The sequence below is a fragment of the Synchiropus splendidus genome, chromosome 14 (assembly GCF_027744825.2).
Source record: "Synchiropus splendidus isolate RoL2022-P1 chromosome 14, RoL_Sspl_1.0, whole genome shotgun sequence".
Classification (NCBI taxonomy): domain Eukaryota; kingdom Metazoa; phylum Chordata; class Actinopteri; order Syngnathiformes; family Callionymidae; genus Synchiropus; species Synchiropus splendidus.
The window spans coordinates 1374220-1400040 of record NC_071347.1 but is presented as its reverse complement, the minus strand read 5'-3'; the positions used below and the strand labels follow the sequence as shown (position 1 = coordinate 1400040).

At 41.0% G+C, this 25821-nt stretch overlaps 1 protein-coding gene across 4 annotated transcripts in view; it reads left to right on the top strand.

Moving 5' to 3' along the window:
• The first annotated feature begins 4999 nt into the window (after nucleotides 1-4999).
• Nucleotides 5000-25821, top strand: part of LOC128770474 (unconventional myosin-IXAa-like) — a 63924-nt gene continuing 43102 nt past the window's right edge. For 3 of the 4 annotated variants that reach the window (XM_053884964.1, XM_053884966.1, XM_053884962.1), the window contains exons 1-6: nucleotides 5000-5248; nucleotides 9887-10856; nucleotides 18391-18485; nucleotides 21330-21392; nucleotides 23309-23408; nucleotides 24042-24092. In XM_053884964.1, coding sequence (XP_053740939.1) covers nucleotides 9954-10856; nucleotides 18391-18485; nucleotides 21330-21392; nucleotides 23309-23408; nucleotides 24042-24092 — 1212 coding nt within the window. In that variant the 5' untranslated portion in view covers nucleotides 5000-5248; nucleotides 9887-9953. Of the gene's footprint in view, nucleotides 5249-5829; nucleotides 5906-9886; nucleotides 10857-18390; nucleotides 18486-21329; nucleotides 21393-23308; nucleotides 23409-24041; nucleotides 24093-25821 lie in introns of all 4 variants that reach the window. The other variant, XM_053884963.1, reaches the window with a different exon arrangement.

Sequence of the window (25821 nt, the reverse complement as noted above, 5' to 3'; positions counted from 1 at the left end):
TCCATCAGGACGGGAGAGGGGTGGGTCCAGGACGAAAGGGCCGTCAGTGCTCAGCACCATCTCCTCTAGGGACCTCAAGTCCTGCTGGCTCTTCAAAAAAAGACTCACTTTGATCAGTGGAGCTGTCAGAGAAAGTAGGGCCCCCAAACTCTGTGATAGTTGGGGCCAGAGGAAACTCAGGCTGCAGTGTACCTTCATCTCCTGAGGTGGAGACCAAGGGACCGGCCGATCATCCTCAGAAAGAGATGACTCTGTAGATGACGATGTCCTGCTTTCCTCTGAGAGTTCTGGAGAGCTGCTGAGAACAGAAGCACAGAGAGACATCGCACCAGTCAACAGCGAGGGAACTGAAAAACAGAGCCCATCCGACATGTAGCATCTACTGTGTGATCCCCTGAAGAGGTGGCTTCCCCGGTCCTGTGGCAACATCTGCTGGAAACTGGTGAGTCTGGGGAAGACTTAATGGCAGAGTTGAAACTCACTACTGACTTCTGGCTGGAACCGAGATCTGTTGAGAGATGGGGAAAGAGTTATTTGACGCCTGCGTGCCTTATTGTGGCAAAGCCCTAATTTTTGAAGAAAGAGACCTGACACCAAAGTAATGTTTCTTATTTTTCTTTCTACGTACGGGGCCAGGAGCGGAGGTGGGAGCAGACGACTGGTCTCTCCAAGAGGCCTGGCAGTGATCGTCTGATCCAGATGGCTGGGCTCACACTAGTCCTCAGACCAGCGACGACTAGTGACTGGGCTACCTCACTTTGGAAGTCGGACTCTGTGGTTCTTGACTCTTTTAAGACCTTTTCTGATGAGATGATTTGAGTCTTTGTTATGCTATTCCAGGACACCGCCTCTGCCTCATCAAGTCTGTTGGTCCTTCACCAGGGTGAGCTCTTGGTTTCCCAATTTAGTATTTGTTTTTGGGTACTTGCTTCAGAGTCGGGTTGGAATGAATACGTTCTGAGAGCTGCTTTCCGTGCCGCCCTCATTGATGTCGTCCTCAACCAGCTCGAGACGAACCAGAGAGCTTGGAAGAGCTAATCAAACTCTCCATTCAAATCTGCATTCGCTCTCTGCGTGGAATTTTAGCACCAAGCCAGATGCTTCCTCCAGACCAAGGCCAACCTATGGACCCTTGATACTCAGACTCCAGAGTCATTTCCAGTCAGGTTATCGAGCTCTAGAGAGTGCCGTCCAAGCCAGAGATGCCCAGATTCTCACCCAAGCCTCAGAACCCCATCTTCCAGTCCAAGCCACTGCCACTAAGATTGACTTCCAAGCCAGTGCCTTCCCAGAACCCCAGCGTGCTATCTAAGCCACGTTAGCCAAGCTTCTCATCCTAGCTCTCTCAGCCTCCCTCCTCTCAATAAGCCTCCTCCTCCCCTCATCCTCCAGTGTGCAAAAGATCCTGGACGTCTGCCGCTGTGGACACGGCTTCCTGTTCCTGGTCGACTGGGAGGGACATAGCCCGGAAAAACGCCCCTGGATTCCCTGATCCCTCACCCTTGATTCAAGACTCATCCAGGACTTCTACCGGGAGAACCCCAAGAAGCCGGGTGGGTTCATGTCACGGACACCCTCTGTCTGGTCTTGTTGTTTTTGGACAGCTCCCTCTTCTTCTCTTCCAGGATCGGGGATTGTTTTCCCGCCATAAAGTCTTCACAGACACACACACACCCGAGCTCAATCTCCAAATCACGAAACGCTCCACTTGTACACAGGCCAGAAGACAACTGGCGTCAGTTTGTTGCTTTTGCTCGCTCTGGTATGTCCGCCATCTGCATGTGTGAAGAAGTAACTACATCAGGTACCATATTGGCAGCAGCACTTGTGTACATGCTGTGAAGCTGTCTTTTCTGCTACCGTGGCACTAAATGTTGCCAGATAAAGTCTCGGCCAGCCATCCAATCACAAACATTGATGGCAGTGTCAACCCTTCCCTGCTGTGCCTTCGACATCCATTTTGTCATATGTATAGAGTCATAATGTGGTAGACTCTATTTGAATTGAAGCTTGCCATTTTCAGATCACTTGCTGCTTGGCTAGCAAGTGCTGCCACCTTCAGACCAGTTGTAGTCCATGTGAGGACAAATAACTGCCAGTACTGCTCAGAACCTGAGAAAATGGATTTTTGCCTGCTGAAAAACTGTGGTGTCAGTAGTCTCCTTCACGCCCTCAGGCTCACTGTGCTTCACTCTACGACAGCTGGCCTTCACTCTATTGAGGGTTGGTACTGTAGTCACATTTGTCTTTGTTATGACACTGTGGGATCTCACCCAGCTCATTAAACATACCAACTGCCGCACGTGGGATCTGGTTACACACACTGGTCTTAACCCTTACAACGTCTTCATTGGGGCTGTCATCAGATTTAAAATTTCAGTCTCAATTAATTGCACTTGAGATGAGTTAACACATTTTGTATCTGTCAAAAATGTAACTTAAAGAAAGATGTTATTAACACATCATTAGCCAATAATGCTTTCCTCATACAAGCATTCATTTACTAGAGCAATCCAACATAATAGATATGTTCCTTAGAATAACCTGAGAGGCACTGAAGGGGCTCAGAAACATGCCAGAAGCACAACGTTAGAAGCATTGTTGGCCAAATTAATGCCAATCTGAATACAGAACGGACTCGTTCTTTGTTAAAATTACAGCATTTTTAAAATTCATTTCGGACTTTTTATTTTATAATGACGAAGGCCATGGTCTCGACACAGTCTTGACTACTACACTACTAGAGTTCGTCACTGACCACAAAATATAACAACACCATATAAGCAAATGTATATGTAGTTCATTTGTTCTAAAAGAAACTTCAAATCAGTTGCTCTCACACACACACGAACATAAAGTTTCCACGAGGATAGTGTTTTGTCAAGAATTGGTCGCCACGAGGCAGTATAAACAAGCACGCACACACACACACACACACACACACACACACACACACACACACACACACACACACACACACACACACACACACACACACACACACACACACACACACACACACACACACACACACACACACACACACACACACACACACACACACGTTTGTATAGTGAGACCTGGGACAACATCCTACCTAACTCCTGTTTTATAAAGGTGGGGCAGCCATGGAGGAACACCCAGACAGCAACATTGGGGTTCCCAGGTGTGACTGGCTGTATCGATGGTACCCACACTCCAACCATAGCTCCATCAGCAAATGAAGGAGATTATGTGATTAGATCAGTCCACACCATTAACATCCAGGTAAGCGTAAGAGCTACTTTTATCCTACTTTCATCCGAAAGTAAATATGAATTTCAATACAATTTATGCTGCTAATTTTTCTGTTCCCAACTTTGAAGATTGCATGTGATGCAACACAGTCGATCACCAACGTGGAAGCCAAAGTGGGGTGGGGCGTCCATGAAATCCCAAATCTTCCCATCGTCCACACTGAACCAGCCCATGGAGAGTGCATATACACTATGTATTTATCAAGTGCAGTGTGCTTCTTCCTATTGCAAGTAAATAAATCATTGTTTCTTTATCATCATAGGAGAGTATGATGTTTCCTCCGAGAGGACAGAGGACCCTGGTCTTCAACAAAGATATAATGATGCTCATTATAGTGACTTGTGTGGTTTTCCATGATATAACCTTTATAGTGTAAAAGGAGAACAATGACCACCTCATTTCCTTGAAGCACGACATATTAATCCACCCACCCACAGCAAATGCATAGGATAGATGGGCACTTAGGGACACTGTAAGTCAAAAAAATTAACTAGAAAAAATAAAATAAGAAAATATATAAATATAAAAAATATTTCAGTTGTAGCCCGTGCCTTCTTGCAGCCTCGTGTGCTTTACTTTTGTCTGGGTCAATGGTGAACCACTTACTGAGGTGAGCTGCGCTCTTGAGGTTGATGGACTCTCATTAAAATCATTATCATTGTCACCATCTCCAGCAGCTGTTGCTCTACCAGAGAGAAAGAAGCTACAAGATGAGTGTTAGACCACAAAACACACGAATATCGTCATCATCCTGTTATGGTACAGAATTATTGTGTTACATTATGCTCATGAAAACAACATTGAGATTTAAAAAGGCATGTGGTTCCATAAGACAGATGGTGCCGTCAGGAACTTTCGAAGTGTTGTTGGTGAACTCCCAGAAAAGCAGCCTTCCCCATGTACACGCCCAATCATTTTACAGCAGAGTGCACACTCTCACAACATCTACACTCTTCTTCAAGACGGAGGAGGAACACACACACAACTTCTCCCAACACACACACACACACAACTTCTCGATTGGAGTTTGTTCGCTTCTGCTGTGTCGACCCGGTAATCGAACCACTAGTGTGCCGTGTGACCCACATAGCCAGATAATGGTTCTCAATTGTCCCACAGGTAAAATAAATCATATAGTAGACTACTAGAGATACAAAGGGATATATACATAGGTCAATCAAATCAATATATATCAAAATAGTCTCAAATCCGTGAATGAGGCAGGCAGTAACAGCAGGGCAGAGGGCTAAACAAAGCTTCCAAGTTAATGGGGCGCAGAAATCTATTCAAACCAACACAGACATGACCAATTTCGGCATTCACAATGTGAAATAAAAATGCTATTAATCTATTGAAATTCCAATGTTTATTAGTTAATCCAATTGAGCCCTTGATGCACACTGGCTGCATTGGACTTGATATGCCCAATGGTTTGTTTTGATAAACACCTGTCTAATATGAAAATAGGAGCTACATCTGGGGCTTTACATACCTGCGCTTCTATGTTATGCCTATATATATATATATATATATATATATATAAAGTATTTACATGTTGTGATTTATATTCAGTTTCAGCATATCAATGAATGTATTCATCTCTTAACTGTCCCGAACAAATAAATAAGAATAATACTAAAATAACTCCTCTCCACTCCTACGCTCCGCATGTGGCGTGGACGCGCAATGCGGGTTCACGCTAGCGAACCAAGCCACTGGTAACAAGGCGACGTGTCTGTAGGACGTTCCATGTTTACTCAAATACGAGCCAGGATCCTGCTGGCGGGACGGTAGCAGTCAGAGGGATCAGCGCTTGGACCGGACTGACGTCGTTTTTCTGCGGTGCGAACAGTGTTTTACACTGGCGTTTGCTCGGCTCTTCATGGTCGGCTGATGGCGGGGAGGCTCGACGAGCAGCCGGATCGACTGAAGACACACGCTGGACGTGCTGGTAAGACCTCGCCTGAACGTCCTCGCTGCAGTCACAAACGCGGGGTGTCGAATGGACAATTGTATGAGGTTGGGTTTGCCATTCAGCTCAGCATCTGAGCATCTGTAAATTTGAGCAGTCATGGTCAACATCCCCTCCTCCTCCTCTACCTCGTTCTCTGAGCCAATGTCATGCTCTCGTCTTACATAATGCGCGGATGCGCAGATGTTAAGGACGCCACTTCTGGGCTGCTCCCTTCAGTGTTATCAATGATGGCGATAGAGATCTGACTCACTCGCTGTGTTGAATTTGCACTCGCATAATGCCTCTCTCTCTCGCGCTCTCTCTTTAAGGCTCATCATGCGTTGCCAGTGTTGGTCACACAAACGCATCACATTTTTTGAAAACCTATAATGCAAGCAGGCTTCACCTTCAGCTCAGATCAAGTGTCATTTGAAGAAGCTTGATATCACTAACTGTGATTGGTGCTCATAGGATTCTGTCAAGCTGAATCAAGTTGCTAAGCAGTGATTCTTAACAAACAGTGTTTTTATTTTATTTTATGACATGAATATTCCAGTGGAAACTGTGTTACTGTGCAGGGACATCATATACCAATAAACCATGTCTGGGTAGCATCGGCGGAGTGCTAGAAGCCAAGGAGGACCAAAGAAGTAGGTGAGAGAAGTTCCTTCACCGTCACAGAGGACGAAGGTGCAGGTAGGCCAGGAGATACAGAGTATAGAAGGAAGTAGCTGTTGAGGTCAGCATACAATATTTGCAGTGGGATAGTAAGGAGTGGAAGCAGTGCATGAATTAGTTTGGGGACAGAAAGGAGTGGGCTGCTGTGGGAGTAGTAGTGGTGAGAGAAGTCAGAAGGATCAGACTCGGCAGCAGTAGTAGCAATGGAAACAAGTATAGGGATGTCAAGAGACGCTGAAAAGCAGCTGAGTGGTTCGCTCTCTCATTACAATACTGAGTGAATTGTGTTGACACAAGCATATTGACCGCGTCCTTGATACTTCTCCACCATGCAGTGAGGCAGTGGTGGGTCGTGCATTTTGCACCTTGGCTTTCACTCTGAGGGCACCTGTGCCTGCACTGTTGCTGCTGAAGACCTTAACTGTTTTCACCTGACATGACGACACAAGATAGCTGAATTCTGATTGGACTCTAACCTACAAAAACAACACTGGTTGTACTGATATACTGTATGATGAATATGATTATCATATATACTATACATACTATATTTGGGGGAAATACATAAAAAATGGAATTCACTTTTGTCATAAATATGCTCATGATTTCTGGTTATGTTAGGCTAGCAGAGAAGGCCTTGCTGGCCCTGACACTCCACCACTGCAATAAGGAAGATATTAACATTATTTCTCCATTCTGTGAGATTTCCATGTTTCCATTTGTTTTTCTGTCTACATTTATACATTTACAGAGACAAGTTTGAGTGTTTCATTTGTAGTAGTTGTTGTTGTTAGTTGTTGTAACTCACACAATTCAAAATTGTGTGCATTGAATTGGAGCATATTATTTATTATTTTCAGAATGTTACAAACCTTGCCCATTGGATTTCAGAAATTGAGAATCGTGCATTTCATTGTTGTACGTAGGTGTGGGCGATGGGCAAAAATACCATATATCATAAAGTCACATTTACTTTATTAAACCTCCAACAGGCAAATAAGAGTGGTTCTGATTTAAAATGCAGTGTGAGTAATAAATAAAAAATACTATTTTCCAAATTTCGTTCGCGAGTATATTTCACAAATATAGAGCAACATAACAGGCGGTTGTTTAAAAACAAAACAAAAACAAGACTAGGGCTGATTTGATTCAGCCAATCCCCTGAATTGATTTACCTCCTGACCAGTAGGATGCTGTATGTTTGATTTGTGTTTAATGGAGGGAAGCCACACATGTCCAGCTAAACACCAAAACGAAGTATTGTTGGGAGAATATGAAGGGCTTTTGTTCATGATCAGGGTTTTAAATAAATTCATTAGGGATGCACCGAACATTCTTGGCCTAATATATTTGGTGATTTAAAAGCAACATTCAGCTTGTGCAAGACCACGAACGAAATTCTGGCAACCCACTCCCCCATTCTTGAAGAGCCAAGAAAAATCTGGCAACACAATCCTCCACTTCCAGTGGCGACTGCTCTGATTCCGCGGCTCACCGCCGTCGGCTAGAGACGGAACAGGAGCAGTTCAATACAAGTCTAAATGATTTCGACTTTCTGACCCATTTATCACGTTTCCTCTTTATTAGATCATTTATTTGTTGTCCATGGTGTCAAGTATTAAGCACCGATTCTGACGGTCATCATGCTGAAGCTTCAATGCAGTGTCTTTTAAAGTGTTGTAATGCGAGAATAGAATTGCAGTTTGCAATGAGTGTTCAACCAAACTATTTAGTCCCTGCTGTTTACATTATCAGCCAATTATACAATGGGATGTTTTTGTTGTTATGTTTGATTATTGATGGTTATTATTATTATTTGAAAAGCAAAGTCTGACAGATAAAAAATGTCAAAATATATTAAATCATTTAAACATTAACTTTCTTTAACAAACATGGATGTAAATGTGTTCACATTGTTATTGTCTCCACTAGAATTATGGCTGTGAAGTATTTTTATTCAGTGTAGCAGACAACAGAGGAACAGAGACACAGTGCTGCTGACAGCCACACAGTTAGAGTCTGTAACCCGTGACTGGTTACTCATAAATCTGTAAGAGCCATTTGTGCATGAGAATATGTGTAGATTAAAAGTTGACTCCGGAGTTGGAAGCACACAGTCTCTGACTTCTTAGTAACCTGTATTAAAAACTAAGTCATTCTTAACTGACTGGGGGCAGACTCCCATGGAGAGGAGAACACAACTCTGTTCCATCCTCTCTCATCACACATTAGTTGTGTGTGTCTCATTGATCCTGCTTTGACTCCTGTACATGTCGATTAGGGATGGGCGATATGAACAAAAAACATTTTCACGATAAATGTCATTTCGGCGATAACCATAATTATCACGATGAATATGTTTTCATTCTGCTCCATGTGTGGTACACACTGCAGTCTGTCTTGAAACTGTTTTATGATGAAACTAGTTAGTGGAGTTTGTCTCCAACATCATTATTTGTCCATGTTTAAGTATAATAGTTAACTAAGTGTAGCGATGAGAAATTCAATGTTTCAATTCTCTCGCGTCTGACAGACTGCTCTGCCAGATTTATTAAGGGGTTAAAGTTGGCCCTTTGTCTGCTAAATCTCATGTCTTTTGACTGTGACTTTAACTATGGACCCGTTCGGACACATTTCCTAGATGCTACTGAAAAAATATTAGAAATAATGTGAATAAAGTCATATTGTATTCTCGAAATCATTATACAAACTGTCAGTCCTTGTATGATGAAAAATTGAACCAAAGTCCACCACACTCTCAACTGTCACACGCTGCTATCAGCTGACAAACGCCTCGTAGCTGGAGAGCGTGTCGGGCCACACGGTCTCGTCTTGCATATCATGTAGGCAAGTCCAATGTCGCGAGTGTGCCGCATCTTTATCAAATTTATTGTGAGATGCAGAATTGTCATTGTGGTGATTGTTTTTGGCAGTATATCGAGTTCGATAAGTTATCGCCCATCCCAAATGTCGATCAACTCCTTTTCCTCAATATGCATTTGCACACGACTTATACAACCAGAAATCAACAGAACTGGTTCACATGTAATGTTGTTCCAAAATGTTAGGTGAGGTTCATCTATATTTCACAGAGGAAATATGTTCATGTAGAACTGACGAGTTTTGCACTTTAGTACTCCTCACTCACAAATAAGCTCCTGTGAAGATTTTCAGATTTTTTTTATTACTCAATATGTGAATGGAAATAACTATTTAATAATTGTCAACTGCTTTTCTCTTACTTGTCTTTTCTACTACTTCCTGAAGTAACAAAAAGCCTTTGAGTCAGACTTGAACTGAATCGAATCACAACCTATAGAACCAAATCAGGAAGTTCTTGGCAATACCCAGCCCTACTCGCAACCAAACCAAGTTTTTCTGTCTGTATCAGGGTTAGTGTCCGTTTATTTCACCATTTCCATCATGACAGAATTGCCCTTAAGTTAACTGACATACAGATATAATATAAGGAAGATTAGTCAATGACCTCACCTAGTGAATGTGTCAGCTGTTTCGACAGTGATAATACAGTGTTCTGTCCACCTTCAACAATGAAGAAGTAAATTACACCATTGTTCTTACATCAAAGCCACTTCTCGGTGGAGTGTGGCTGTTAATGTTGGCATTCAACCTGTGCTCTTCGGTTGTCACGAGTATGTGTCCTCCTTGCTCCATCAATGACTCTGATAAGCTTGACCATTGATAAAACAGTTGCTGATGCTGTTTGTTGAGAGAAGCTATCACTCCCAGTCTCTGGCTTGGCCTCATGATCATACTCACCGATGATGTGGAGTGAGGAAGAGAGGAAACGGACCTGGTCTGCTGCCCTTTATGAAAATGAATGCTAGCTCTGCTTAAACTAATCTGGTTATTGGATAATCACATATTGATAACTCATCTGAAGTGGATCTTTGTGCTAGTTTTCTGCTATCATAACATTTCTTGTTCTCGTTCCAGTTGGGATGGCCTGATGGTGCCCTTTGGGCACAAAGTGTAGCTGACTGATGGGACCTGCTGTGCCACCATGAGTTTACAAGATGACGGATGCAGCAATGCCAGCCGCACAAACATGGCCAACGCCAGCAGCAGTATGCGGCGACGCCTGGAGGACCAAGATTTCAGCCTGCGGGTGTACCCAGGTGCCCTGGCTGAGGGCACCATCTATTGCCCGGTCATCGCCCGCAAGAACACTACTGCTGCTGAGGCTATTGAGTTCCTCATTGAGCGGCTGCAGCTGGAGCAGAGAAAATGCTATGTGTTGGCAGAAGTGAAGGAGTTTGGGGGAGAAGAATGGATTCTCAACCCCGGCGACTGCCCAGTGCAGAGGATGATGCTGTGGCCCAGAAGTGCACTAGAAAACCGCCGCTGCCTGGGCAGTGCTGAAGACTACCGCTTCCTGCTGCGGGAGAAAAACCTGGATGGCTCTATTTATTATGGAGGTAGTCTGCAGATGTGGCTCCAAGTGACAGAAGAGCGTCAGCGATTGGTTGACCGAGGTCTCCTCCCCCAGCCGGCTGGAAGCAATCCCCCGGCCGACCTCTGCGCTCTCCCGGAGCTAACTGAGCGTGCCCTGTTGGACAGCCTTCGTGCACGCTTCCGACAAGAAAAAATTTACACTTATGTTGGAAGTATTCTTATTGTGATCAACCCTTTCCAGTTCCTGCCCATCTACAATCCTAAATTTGTGAAACTATATGACAACCACACCCTGGGGAAACTTGAGCCGCACATCTATGCGGTGGCAGATGTGGCTTATCATGCCATGCTGCAGCGGAAGAAGAACCAGTGCATTGTCATTTCTGGTGAAAGTGGTTCTGGGAAAACGCAGAGTACAAACTTCCTCATTCATCACCTGACTGCACTCAGCCAAAAGGGATTTGCCAGTGGGGTTGAGCAGATCATCCTTGGGGCAGGACCAGTGCTCGAGGTAAGGAAATGTTATCTCCTCATTCGGCCAGTATTGGACATATGACACTGTCCAAGACACGTTTAATCTTGAGAAGTAAATCTCCCTCCAATCTGCTGCCATCCTCACGTGGTCCATCTTTTATATTGTCTGGCTGGAATGCACAACTTCAGTTACTTCTGTAATTATGATATTCACTTTGGGATTTTTCTGTTAAAAACATGCCAAAAACCACTATGATCATGCCCCCCTCCATGATGCGTTTCATGTCATCAACTTGTTTCAATGTTTCCTGTTTTGGTTTAATATGATTGATCACATAGAATTTCATCTTCAAAAAGAGAGCATTTTTCTGAAGGCATGGCGGCGCTCATTTAAACTGTTTGCCTAGTGATCGTCTCCATGTACTGAAACCCCTGAATTGTGATGAATTCTGATTCAATCAAACGTAAATCTTACTGGTTCTCACTTCAGAATGACTGTGTAATATGTGTTGAAATCAGGTTTTTAGCCAGGATTTTGAAATGGGGTGTCCAAAGCTCTGACACACCAGGTCATCGACTGACATGACATGTTGCTCTGTAAAAAAGAAACTGCAAACATCTATTGTCACAGTAAACACGCAAACATCAGATTCAAATAATCGTAACTCAGTAGCTGCTGCCATGGTCACACTTTCAGATGCAGGGTTCTCCAGGACAGTTGTTTTACTTGACTGACCCTGATGAATTAAAAAAAAAATTATATTGATCCTTTCCTTTACCACAAGCCAAATGTATACAGCTTTGTTCATCTTCTTTCATATATTTATGCAAGATATTCGGCAAAATAACCAGGCGGAAACACCTTGTTCATTATCTATGATGGTGTCACTTTCCGGACAGATATCTAAATGTAAATGTGCAGTGGTTAAAATGTGTGTGTCACACAGTGAATGTGAGAGACTTGAGAGCCTGGTGTAAGGCTTGTGTCTCCGTGCCCCGCATTGATAATGCGTTAGTGCAGATCATCAGATTAAATCTCTGTAACTAATAACGTGTAATTTTCTTGAATTACAATTTTTTTTTACAATTTTTTTTTACAATTTTCTTGCAGTGCAACTGGAGTGGGTCATAAATCACTTGGTGGACATCTGAGCCTGGCACGGTCCAGACAGTTCCATGTATGGTACTTTAAGCCAGAGATTCTTAACCATAGGGCCGAGGCCCATGGTTGGGCTGCTAGAAATTTGGCCTGAGCTATGAGGGCCGCAAGACACTTGGTTACACTTGCCACATATGGTGGAAATAGTGTGTCATTGAATTGACTTGACAGCTGCAAATTTGTGATAGTTACCAACTATGAAGTTCTTGAAAAGAAAAAAATATAAAGAAAGTGATAGTCCCCACAACAGTAAAAACTGTTCATGAAAGCACCCGTTGGAGTGGTTTTTAAAATTAATTAGAACATTTTATGGAGAAAAGTGTGGTGTGTGACAAAAGGTGTGATGTGTGACAAAAGGGTGTCGGCGAGGATGAAAGGGAAGGTGTACAAAACGGTGGTCAGACCAGCAATCTTGTATGGAGTTGTATCAAGAGGAAGGCCAAAGAGGAGATTTATGGAGGTGGTGAAGGAGGACATGGAGTTTGTAGGTTTGAGAGAAGAGGAAGCAGAGGACAGGGTGAGATGGAGGAAGATGATCAGCTGTGGCCACCCCTGAAGAGAATGCTGAAAAGAAAAGAAGAAGAGGATTTTATGGCGACACTTTCATTTACACTTTACTTATATTCTTTCGAGTTTATTTATGAAAATAATATATTTTAGGACATTTCATTATATTAATTTTATTCAGAATATTATTTGTACCTACCGTAATATTATTTATACGTTTTTTTTTTTTTTTTTTTACAATACTCTCAACTGTTTTTTTCTTCTTTCTTTTACTAAGTAAATTTGATAGACATGACTGGTTCTGCTGCTGGTTGGAATTTTCGATGACAAATATGTTTGCGCTGATCACATCGGTTTAGGTCATTTCACAAGGTTTTGTTTTGTTTACATGTATGGTTATTGAACACAAATGAAATCATTAATTCTGGAATCAGAAATCAGTCATCCGCAATGAATCAGTTCTATTATTCCTTGAATGGGCCCCGCACCCATTTGTTCTGGAAAAGGTAGGCCCTCAGATCAAATGGTTAAGAACCCCTGCTTTAAGCCATGGCCATCCATCACGATTTTGATGACGTGGCAGTTTGGAATTGGCCATGCCGATGTGCCAAGTCATTTACAAATAGTGGAAACCCTGAATAATCATCATTATGATGTGAATCAATCGTCCTTTTTAGTACTGTCGCGTCAACATAAAAACTCACTTGCTTTGTCGAAATCGAATGACTCAGAAGGACTACAAAGCACTAGAAATATTGACATGCTCGCAAGGCCCTTCTGATTTGAACTGGTCCCAAATGTGAATCACTGAAGCATTTAAAGTACATTAGACAAACGTCTGCATTAGTCAAAACAAAACTGATTCATGTGTCATCTCTTAACATGACACCAGTCATACTTGGGACTGAAACATTGCTTTGAGGAGTGCTGTAACTGTTTATGTGTCAAGATGTTCTCTCCCTCCATCAGTTCATGTTTGTCCTCATTCTTCCCCTGGACACCACAATAGAATTTTGACTCTGATGGAAAATAAATTGGAATGCTGCCTAATCCCATGGAGATTGTCAATTGATACCGGATTATAGATTACTGAGTTTCATTTCATTAGAGTCTTGCAGCTGTCTGTCAGGGTGTTAGTGTGCCTAGATATTCAGATATTTTATTAAAACATTTGTGTTACACTCTCATTACATATCCTGTTCCCACTCCACATACATATGTATGTACATACGTACGTATGTATGTTATTGGATATTTCACTGTATGGCGGTGACGTCATCTACAATGATATCTTCTACTGTGTCCCCCATTTAGGGTTCACTGATCACACTAGACAAAGAACAGACAATTTGCATCATAATTTTGAGAGAATAACATGACTAAATATTTTTTTCATATTGATTGTAATGTTTCTCCATTGATGTCCAGGAAATGTGTCCAGATGGTTCCATAGTTAAAGTAGACTCTCAAGACACATGAGATACATTGGGGACAGCAGTCAAACGGCTCAAATAAACCCCAAAATGAAACTGGCAGAGCAGTCTGTCTGGTTACAAACACGTCAGGGTTCTACAGAAGACGTGAGCCAAGCCAGCCAAAGCATGGCTTATAATAGAGCATTTGTGACTGCATCGAAACGTTGAAGTACAGCAAACCCAAAAAGCATGCCTTCAAGAGAAACATGTCTTTACATTGTGCTCTTGTTTGAAAATCATGTGAAGTCATTCGAGAGTGGTAAAATGCTGTGTGTTGGTGCACCTAAAAATATTAGGGGCAGTGGAGCAACTGAAACTTTGCTTTGCTTGCTACAAGGCTCACTTGCTTGGTCTGTATGTGAGCGCCCCGCCTCCTGCCACAGAGACAAAGATCCTATATGACGAGAAGGTTTACTGTGTTCAGCCCTTTGTGGATGCGCCAGAAAACGGTGCACAGAGTGAACTCTCTGTCAGTCATCCAGTCTCAATGTCCATGTCTGGGTGGAGGCAGGGTCCCAAGCTCCCAAACACTGTCATCTGTTATGATTGAGAGGCGAGGGAAACAATCGCAGCAGGTTGCACATGGCATTTCAGTTTGGTTGCTGAGTTGAGCTGTTAACTGCTGGGAAGGCTTGAGTGGGTTAATCTTATTTTGAGTCTCATTCAGCAAAGAGGAGAATCGGGGCCTTCTCAAGCTGTCCTACCTAAAAGCGTTCTTTGGATGTGTGCTGCATAAAGGTGCAATGTGCATTGAGGCATGACCTGTTGAGATGTTTTGAGTCAAACAGGCCTCTTTTTTTTACTTTGAAATCTGACTTTGAAAGAGTGCTGAGGACCGCTGGCCCGGAGACATCAGCTACAGAATGCACTGCCCTTGGCATTCCATATATATATACATATACAACTTTGAGAGAGAACAAGGTTTTGAGAGAAGAGGAAGCAGAGGACAGGGTGAGATGGAAGAAGATAATCCATTTGGCTGAAGGGAGAAGCCGAAAGAAGAAGAAGAAGAAGGAGGAAGTGCTTGGCAACCTGTATGAAAAGAGTATTGCCTCCTTTGTACCCTCCCATCATAAATGTGTGTTAATAAGTTGTCTCTTTTGTGTTGTTTCAATAACATAGTTGGCTGATTTAGTAGATCATTTGTAAGAGCTGAAAGTTCTGCTGTGTCTTTTTCAAGAACATTGCACAACAAAATTTGCGTGTCTGCTTTCTCGAGCAAAAGCAGTTCGCTCCACATGGACTGCCTGTAGTAGAGAAAACTAGATGAGGTTTGGACAGTTTTATGTTTTTTGGCCAAGCTGGCCAGCATATCCATCTGACCTCTCTTCATGGGGATTCACTAAGCTGAGATCAGCTGGTTAGCTTTGGTACAAATGGAACTCACTCTTGGCCTTCTCAGCAAATGAAGGTGCAGTTATGGCTGCCTCTGTCTGCTTAAGGACTGCCTGGTCTTCATCTTTGAAGAGCTCCCCAAGTCTTTCTTTCTTACAGGTGCTGCTACCATTTCCTTTTGTCAACTAATTATCCTTGTTCTGCATCTGCTCCTGTTTTTTTCCTCTTCTTTCCTCCACCTGCTGATTTTCCCCTCCAACCTTCAAATAGATTATACACAAATAATTAAAATACCATCATTGCATTTGAACGTAACACAAACATCCAGGTGGCCACATAACAATCGCAATGACAAACTTGAAACTGTTGAAGCTTTGTTGGTTTCCTCCTATGAAAATTAAGCATACAATTTTGGATAATGCATTTCATGAATGTCTTTAACCGCACCATTAAGTTGGCGTATTCCAAAATATTTGGTCACCTCTATCAGTATTAACTACATACTAACGTTTGGAGAGGTTGGCCCACACAATCTCCTTCATTACTCTCTTGAAAGAAGAAGGCAGCGCAAATGTTACGACCCGGCATCAGTCAGTATTAGTATTAGTGAAATCTTCAATAAGGCAATGGAAAACAACCACTTTAGGAGAGAGAATTGTGAAAAGGTTTTCCATCACACAAGAATGACTAACAGTTTAATGATTTTAAAAACAGAATATGACTAAATTATCATTTTTTCACATTGTTTCTAATATTTCTTCAATAACATCTAGGAAATGTGTCCAGACTGGTCCATAGTTAAAGTCAACTGTTAAGAGACATGAGATACAGCAGACAGATGGCTCAATTTAACCCCTAAATAAAATTGGCAGAGCAGTCTTTCAGACACGATCGGGAGGGACGTGAAACATTGAATTTTTTTATCTGTACACTTAGTTCACTATTATATTTGAACTTAAACCAATAATGATGTTGGAGACAAACTCCACTAATGACTTTCATCATAAAACAGTTTCAAGAGAGACTGTAGTGTGTCCAACATATAGAATAAACTGAAAATGTATTTATCCTGACAATAATTAAGCCGAAATTACAACATATATTGTGGTAATGTTTTTTGTTCATATTGCCTGTCCCTACCTGGGGCAGATGAAGTAGAGGCCCGAGGTGCGTCAGAGTCTCCCATGTTACTGCTTGCAGCTGCCCACGAGTCGCCTATTGTTTCAGGCACGCTAACGGTGCCAAATGGTGGAGGGGAAGTGGCACATTTGTGGCCTTTGAAAATCGTCCACTCGTCAGTTTAAAGAAATACTTTGTGCTTTTGCCACGACATGCAATTGCTGCAGGTTTTGTCCAGTAGCATGACTTGGTTGTCTTTGCCTTGATAACTACTGAACGCAATGATTCATCTGATGGTGGTGTATTATAGTCTTCTGGGCCCACAGTTTCACCCCATACCACCAGGAGTTCCACTTCTCTGTCTCTTCATTCGATTGTCATTTAGAGTCTTGATAGGCACATGCAGTCGAGCGTATTCATTCTTGTTGTGGTAACGCATTTTATCAAAGACCAAAACAAAATATTTTTTCTGTACTTTTTTTGTAAATCATAATATAGTTGGAGTGCAGAAGCAGCAGAAATCTGAAAGCTCCGCCCTCTCTTCACTGTGAGTGAGCATTGTTGAGCTTTGTAGTATTTCAGATTGTGACCGAGTTCATTGTAACACCCTGAAAAGAAGACTCGTGACTTGGAACGTCGGCTTGCTTCATGTGCACACTGAACTCTGATGAAGGGCATGGTCATGGTTTGTTTTTCTTTTCTTCTTGTTTTTATCTATCCATCAATCCATTGTGCAGTGGACTTGCTTAGGGATGTGAAGATCTTGTCTGTCTTCTGAAACCCCACTACTGTGCACTGCTATGGGCACAGTGGGGGAGGGACAAGACAGATCAAAGAAAGAGAAGGGATTTGGGATAATAGGAGCTGGATATAGGAACCGTTTACATGGTGACTAGATCCTGATATCATATTTCTGTGCACAGTACACTTTGATGGCATTGTAACCAGCCAAAGCAAGTTCTAAGAAAGGGTTCCCAGGTGGAACCTTCACTGCCAGCAACACTACACAAAACCACCGCACCCAGTCTTTTCATACTCAAATGGTCACCAACAGAACACTGCATGAGCTACGTATCCGCTGCTCTCGTATTTTTTTTTCGAGATGATGGGGACATAAAATTCTGATTTGAAGATTAGCACCAAAGTGTGATGAAAACAGTTGCATGTTAGATTCCAGGAGTATAATATGCTTCTGTGGTGGACAAAATTAGGCTCTCCTGTGTGTCAACCACCGCGCTGCACTGTAGTGACGAGCTGGATCAAATGTTGGAGATCATGGAACAGAAACAAAGGGAAACCTGCTCACTGAAAAGGCTTCTCTACTTGGATAGAGGAACTGTTTCGCAGCACAAAATTAAAACAGAGATTTGTCTTCTTTAAGATATAAAAGGTAAAATGAAAACTTTTAATGAAAAACATGATGACTTGATGAAATCCACCGTATCTGGGCATTGGTGGATGACATGTTGTAGGACTCTCAGAGCAACTTTATATATCTACAGCAAGCAAGGAGACAGCTGTGATATGTATCTTCTCTGCATTCCTGGAATCTGTCTCCAAAATTAATTTGACACTTTGTTATTATTTAATACTGGTCTGACTATGAGTACCAGCAAGACATTTATCAGGGATCATTTAACCTGCATGCAACACTGTGAGATTGTGTTATTAATGTAATTGCATTACCAGGTCTATTCAATGAAGACCTGTCTCACATGCACGGCTGGATCTAGGAGGAGCTCGGTTTATGTAGTGGGAGGCTTATTCATAAGTCAGAAGGGTCAAATCCCTAGGAAAGGTCTTCTTGAAAGAAAAGTTCATCAGATTGTGACTGCAATATTGTCTGATAGAAGAGGGGATAAGGTGTGAATTTGAGGGGACTGTCCACATGAAATGGTTTTCAATGAAAGATGTCTAACACTCAATCCTTTGGTGTTTTTTTCCCCAGACTATAACTCTTTCTATTTAATCCACAGGCTTTTGGGAATGCTAAAACGGCACACAACAACAACTCCAGTCGGTTTGGCAAGTTTATCCAGGTCAACTACCAGGAGAGTGGAACTGTCAGGGGGTGAGACACACATGTACATTCAGAAAAGGTGTCAAGCATTGGAAATATTGGTACTGTTGCCAACTGCCTTTTGATATTTTGCCATTCCACAGTGTATTAGTCCAGTCCCATTAGTCAGTCTGTGTACATACCAAATACTGGGAGGTCATAATTCTTTGTAACGTTATTTCTGGGTTTTAGTGATGTTGAATTTTAATTAGTATAATATACAGTAATATAGCATCTTATTCTAAAAACTAGGGTTGTCCTGATATCAACAAGCATTGGAACTTGCACCGATACTGCAGATACAGCCTATTTTGCTGTACTTCTACTTGTCAAATACTTGCTTATAACAGCACCTGATATAATAACATGTATAAAAATAAAATGTAATAATTATACTCACTGATGCACGTTACTGTGGCGGTTCGATTTTTTTTTATGGAGCTCCACGCCACAGAGGATCATTCAAACAGGAAATCAGCGTGTGAAATGATGTGAGGTAAATTTCATAATTAAAGGGGTGCGCCGTTCGCCATTTTTTTTTTTGTCCGATACGATTACTGATTGTTTTTTCTTTTTTTTTTTCCTCAACTAAATCACACACAAAGATCACTATTTATTTATTTATTTTTTTAGATTAATGACACAAACCTACCAAATAACAATATTATAGAAAACATTGCAACTTTCTAAGCAAAACAAAAAACATTAGAAAAGGCAAACAAGTCAAGACAAATGTTTTCCATACGCTCCGCCATGTATCTTAAGCTATGCTTTGCACAGGAAAAATGTATTGGAGCTTAGAACGATTATTGATTCAGATTCAACACTGAATTTAAAAAACATAGAATATCAGATAAAAACATATAATTTACATATTAAAATGTTAAATGTAGACTATTTTAATAATAACAATGTTAATTATAAAAATACTCATTCACAAGCCGTGTGCGCATGCGCTCACCAGTAAACATCAGTTGGTACAACTCGCGCAACTTACCAAAACTTGTCAACGATGACAGCTCCATGATGAGGGTGGCTGCTACTCTAAAGCCCTGATTCTGAACTGTTAAGTCCATCAGTCAGCATGATCGCCATGTACTGCGTACAATATAACAGTCTGAAACGACTCCTTGTTGCCTGACAGCAGAAGGAAGAATTGAATGAAGAGTTATGGTACCACCCCTCATCACAGAGATGTACTACACAGTAATTTGGCTCATCTGCGCTGTATGTAAACCTGGATAATATGTTGCAATCGGACTCCAGCTATTGCCTTAGTTGGGCTACGCTCTGCATGTAACTGTAGTTGTAGAGAAACACTCGAAAACAACACAAACAGTGTTTCCAAGAAACTTGCATCTTCACTAATGCTGTGAGTGTTGGATTTTGCCACATACTAAGACAGTGTTGCAAATGTTGTGTGTGTGTCAGTGAACAGATGAAACATGCCATGCTTGTGGTGTAATACCACATGTAGCCGCCACTGTGGCTCCACATCAAATGAAAATAAATGCAAAATACTGTATTGCTGAGCTGAACTGTGCTGCTTGAAATAAGTTGTTTTGCGGAGACCTGTGATGAGCCACCGCAGTTTTGGTTAATTTGCAGTGGAGAAGATCACTCATACAGGAAATCAGTCAAAAATGTGAAAATACTTCTGGCAAAATGTGAAATAAGAAAACACACCTCCAAGACTTTGAATTGTATTTAACTTTGAAATACACAATTGTGCGTCACTGCGCACATGCGCCAAGCCCTCCCTCCACCAAGAGACTAACAAAGTAGTTTGGGATATATTCAATGGTGATGAGAGTGACAATCCTCACTGACAGGCATCATCATCAGAGATCAACACAATTCAATATTCAAATCATTTCACGTTGTCATGACCTACCTTTGTGTCTTAGTCATCATTGCTGGCCGTCAAGTTTTTTTCATTCAGCAAAGCTGAGAGTCAACATGAGACGCTTCGGTCCTCAGTGTCACCCACGCTCACACTCACCGCCTTTATTTAACCAGTATTAAACCAAAGACACTCTTTGTTATGTTGCTTCACTTGTTTTGGTCTCTTTTAATGCGTCACCAATATGGCTGCATTGCAAATCCTGAACTTATGATGCACGTCGCCTCCTGCAAACCGCATCCAGCGTGAGTCACCGCAAGGTGTGACAATGCCAAGCTGCAGCAAACTGCGACTGCGGTCATCTATTATTTTTTTCATAGTTTAATTATCTTATTATGTGTGTTTTATTTCTGGTTACATCATTGGTAATTATTGTGAAGAATCAAGTTATGTGACATGTATGTTTGAGGAATATCATCTATGATTATTTCTGGATTTTATTTTATTTTATTTTATTTTATTTTATTTTATTTTATTTTATGCAGGGGGATTTGTTTTCTGCATTGTTCGCTAAACGCCAGCAATAACTCATTCTGTGGTATTACCCACATTAAAACTGAGACACTATAAGCACATTTTCCCTGTAACCCAGGAACATCAATAGGCTTGAACATCAATCTTTTTGATTGTCAAAAAATTATGGAACCAGACAGTCAAACACCACAAGTTAAGGAGGCAAAGCTGATGTGAATTTTTCTGTCCGATGTTCTCTGCGTAATGTGTTTCAGCATTAGCATTTATCACCAACTAATACGTGGATGTTTACTCCACAAAACATGAAATGTTTATGCGAAGATTATTGACTATTCGTAATGATCATGAAATCAAATAACCACCACAATAAACAATAACAATATTAGTCTTGACATGTAAGGTAACTACAGTACAAAAGACATATGTATTCATGACAAACCATCTGCTGGTTTTGATCAAGTGCATGTCTGTGGCTCCAGGGCCTATGTGGAGAAATATCTGCTGGAGAAGTCTCGTCTGGTCTACCAGGAACACAATGAGAGGTGAGACTACATGCTTTGACAGTGTGAAAAGATGTTCCCTCAAAGATGAGGAAGTTGGTACTACAACTTTCGGGTTTGCAGAGGTGTATAATTGTCTGCTGATGAGTTGATTCTGGTTTGGTGGAGAATAACAGACATACTTCGCAAACAACCCGATCGCACATCGGATTTTGCGGTTACGCATGTGGTAGAAAGTGCCATCAAATCATTCATTTCATTTTTTTCTGGCTCATTAAACATTTAAAAAATATATTGTATCCACCGGTCATTACGTCATCATCCCTGGTAGGTAGGCAGGTAGGACACATTCAGTAAGTGGACAGATTTGGTACCTACACCGGCATTGTCTTTTGCAATGCTTTGAAAGTAAACACCGTTATATACTGTACAGTATTTAAGTTGTGCAACTTTTAAGATGATGATGATTAATAACAATGACAATAATAATAATAATAATTGGTAAAATTGGTGTTGCTATTAATAGAAATAACAAAATAATTTCAATTTTCAAAATTAAATAAATATAAAAATTCTCATCCAAGTATATAGTATCCTTAAGCGGAAGAAGTCTGGCAGACAGACAACTGAGATTATTGCCCCCGCCAAGGAGGTCATGTTTTCAACATTTGTCTGTTTGTATAGTTGTTGTAGTGTCTGTTTAAGGCTTGGAACGCACTATTTCTTTTTCTATTAATTGTAATGGGAAAAATCGTTTCGGATTTCGAACAATTCACTTCTCGAACGGCCGTCTGGAATCTAGGTACCACTGTATTACTGAATCAAATGGTGGACCCATACATACATTTAAACAACAAAATATTGTTCATTTTGCATCATTTTGACAATAGCACAATAAATCACGATAGTGACTGTATATAGGTCTTTTAATATCCTGAAAATATTTGTATAAGAATTTCAATTTTATAAGAATTTCAAATACATTCAGAATAGTGGAAACCCTGGCCATGTAGTGAAAAACATGTCTGAACAAAAGCAAAGATTGCTTTTTTTGCTTTTGTCCAGGGATTCCTCCATGTTTGTTGTTGTTGTTATCATCCTAGCTGCGACGTGTCTTGTGCATCAGTGTGATAAGTGGACCAGGAACTCCTGTACTTACAAAGGTTCCCTGTTGTCTGGAGAGCAAACTGTTAAATTTAAATTAAATTAAACATTTGTCATTAATTAATCATAATAACGTTGTAATTAATTAATCAGAATTAACTCATTTAAGTCCCACCTCTAATTATTAGATGTCCGAGTTTATAATGAAAGTTGCGATTAGTAGACCAGCCGTTGTTTGCTGAATAGTGGAAGGAACAACTAGAAAAGTGCTTAGGTACATCATGCAATAATGAACAAAATGAATACAGAATAATAGTGATAATAAATGATTGTAGACAAAATAAAAAATAATAAATAAAATAAACAAAGAATATTAATAGAAGTAATTAATAAATATATGAACAACAAACAACAAAGGCTGTTCACGAATTGATCAGTCTGACAGCTGAGGGGAAAAACCTGTTCTACTGTACTGACGGGAGGTTCTGGTCTAGACCATAGCCTACCGCCAGAGGGAAGAGCGACAATGGTGAGAAGGGTCGGCTGTGATACACCCTGCATGTCTCTGGGTCCTGAAGACATCAAATAAAATATATAAAATATGAAGCAGGATAGTGTATATGGAATTATGTCGCAAAGAAAAAATTGTTGAATAACTCGAAATACGTATATTTTAGATGACTCGAAGAATGGCGGTGGCTGTTTTGAAGAATCTAAAATGTTAGTAATGTTGTAATGTTATGTGAGTAATGTTTGTCCAAACTTTTGGTCTGTACTGTTAATTTCAGTGTCTTTTATTGTCATTGATTCTCAATTTTCCAACAACTTCCTCAAAATTTTCTGTGTGCTCTTAGAAACTACCATGTGTTCTACTACCTCCTGGCTGGAGCTAGTGAGGAAGAGAGGACGTCATTTCACCTGCTCAAACCTGAGGCGTACCATTTTCTTAACCAGGTGTGTTCTCCCTAGCACAAATCATGAAACACTTTCAGTTCACCATCACTATGTCCAAAGTAAATGATTAAATCGGTAAATGCTTGGAAGATACATAATGTGGTAGAAAACATCCTGTATGGCGTGAGGCACTTCACATCCGATCACAACCGACACTGTGTTTCAGTATGACTTTGTGAAATCTGGTGGCTGTAACTAATCACTACAGGGGGCTGAGATAAAGTTTTTGAATACTGTGCCAAATATGATGATTCTGAAATGATCAACTTGACCTGATGTCATGTACGGATGCCACCCTCTCCCAAGTACCAGATGCGGTTGGAGTTGAGGGTTTGCGTAAGTCTGCTTTGCCTGGGGGGAACAGGTAGTTCAATATTCTGATGCGGAATACAAACGTGCAAACAAGCTCTCCTGAAGCCTCAAGAAAGTCAGCAGAAAGTGAACATTTGTTCGATAGCAGTGATATTAATTTGGAGTACTTTCCCCTGTTATTCAGATGCTTTAAATTCGTGTGCCTTCCTTCACAGTTCAAAATTATTAGAAGCATAGGAATGAGGGTAGCAGCTCAGCAACCTCTCAGACGTGTGTATTGTGCTGAATATGTCACCTCCTTAACCCCCCTCTGCTTTACAGGTGACAAAGGAAACACACATCCACTGGGACATTAACAATGACGACGATCTGGTTGGTACCCCATGGCTTTATCCCTGTGATCGTCACTGTGGCTGGTTGCTGTGGGTCTGCAGTTGAGCAAACATTTACAGTCAATTTTGGAGTTAAATGTAAATACTGTCTGTGAAACAACAGTATCCGCATCACATATGAATCAAAAAACCTTTGGCTCTGCTACATCTAGTCAGTACTGAGCATGGTAGAATGGTCATTTCTGGACTACATTGTGTACCGTAATATAAGCAGCATTGCTGCTAAACTTCACCGGTCCATAAGCTGCAGGTGCAGTGGTGCAGTCTACGTCGGAAGGTCAGTGATTTCAGTGTACTGGCTTAAAAAACATGCAAGAAAAACTTGTTCAGAAGAGAAAAGATCTCTTCTGAACAGGTTTTGAAAACAGGGTCCAGGATGCAGACTGATTAATGATGAAAAGAAATTTGCCCAATATAATTGGACTCGTCAAATCAGACCAATGAAATTCAGGAGTTTTATTTTCGTTAAAGAGTTCAATGTGCTGTTTTCATCCCTGTGCATTACCCTGGCTGGAGGCGGAACACTGCAAAAGTGGCTGTGAATAATACATATGGACGCAAACGGCACACTGAACGGTTACATTTAAATAAAATGTCTGCAATTTCATCGTCTGATGTCGCTAGGCTCAATCTTGGCAGTATGATGCTCATTTGATCGTAAAAATCCATGTATTAGCCGTGTTGTTGTTTCTGTGAGAAAAAAACAGTGGCTTACAGTACAGTCTGGAAATTACAGTACATGTAATGAAGTGTGTCTAAAAATTGGCGCAGACACCACTGCTGTCATTTTTGTGACTGATTATTGAGAGGTCCTAACACTCTGCTCTGTGATGTGGAATGTCCTGTGTACTGTGGTAGTGTTAGTGTTTAAAAAAAACTCTTCTTCTGGTAGTTGTATGGTAAAAAGAAAGATGAACTCCACCACCAAGTGTGAACGACATTGGTCACCAACTACATTGTTTATTACATTACTATTATACATATATATATTATACATTACTTATATTTTGATGATGGAACTGATATCTAAGCAACATAATAAAAATATAAAACATGTATATAATAAAAATTTCTGGACAAATAACCAAGGATCTGTAGCAGAAGACTGAAAGATGGTGGTAGCCGATATAAGTGCTACTGCAAATGAAATGAAGCACTACACTCTTATTAAGTTACTTTTCTCGTCCGTATATTTTTTGTTCGTATATTGCCCATCCCTAGTATCAGCCTTAAAAAACTCTTTTCCATGGCCATGTTTATTTGTTAAGAATTAATGTCTAGACATCCTGCTTTCTACTTCTTTTTCCGAGTGAAGTTGTCGGTTGATGCACTAATATGATGGCATATTTCAACTTCTATAATGAGAAGCTATTTACAATTGCTCAGCAGAGAATGCATTTGTTCCATATAACGCATGGATTTGAGTCATTCCCGACTTGACGAACCTGTTAATACCTTTACTATCATGTCGCAGTAATGGAAACGGTCAATGGACAATTTACAATAATGTGAGGACTTTGATCGCAGGAATATCTGACTGATTTCACCTGCAACCCATTATAGCCATCAGAAATGAAGTCCACTGATATTGTCCCTTAGCATAAAAAATGCTGTTTTGTTTCATAGAATTACTCCTCGACTCAACTATTCTAATATATATTTCTGCATTTTTTTAAAAAGCTCTTAAGTTTACTCTCAGTGGAGGAGTG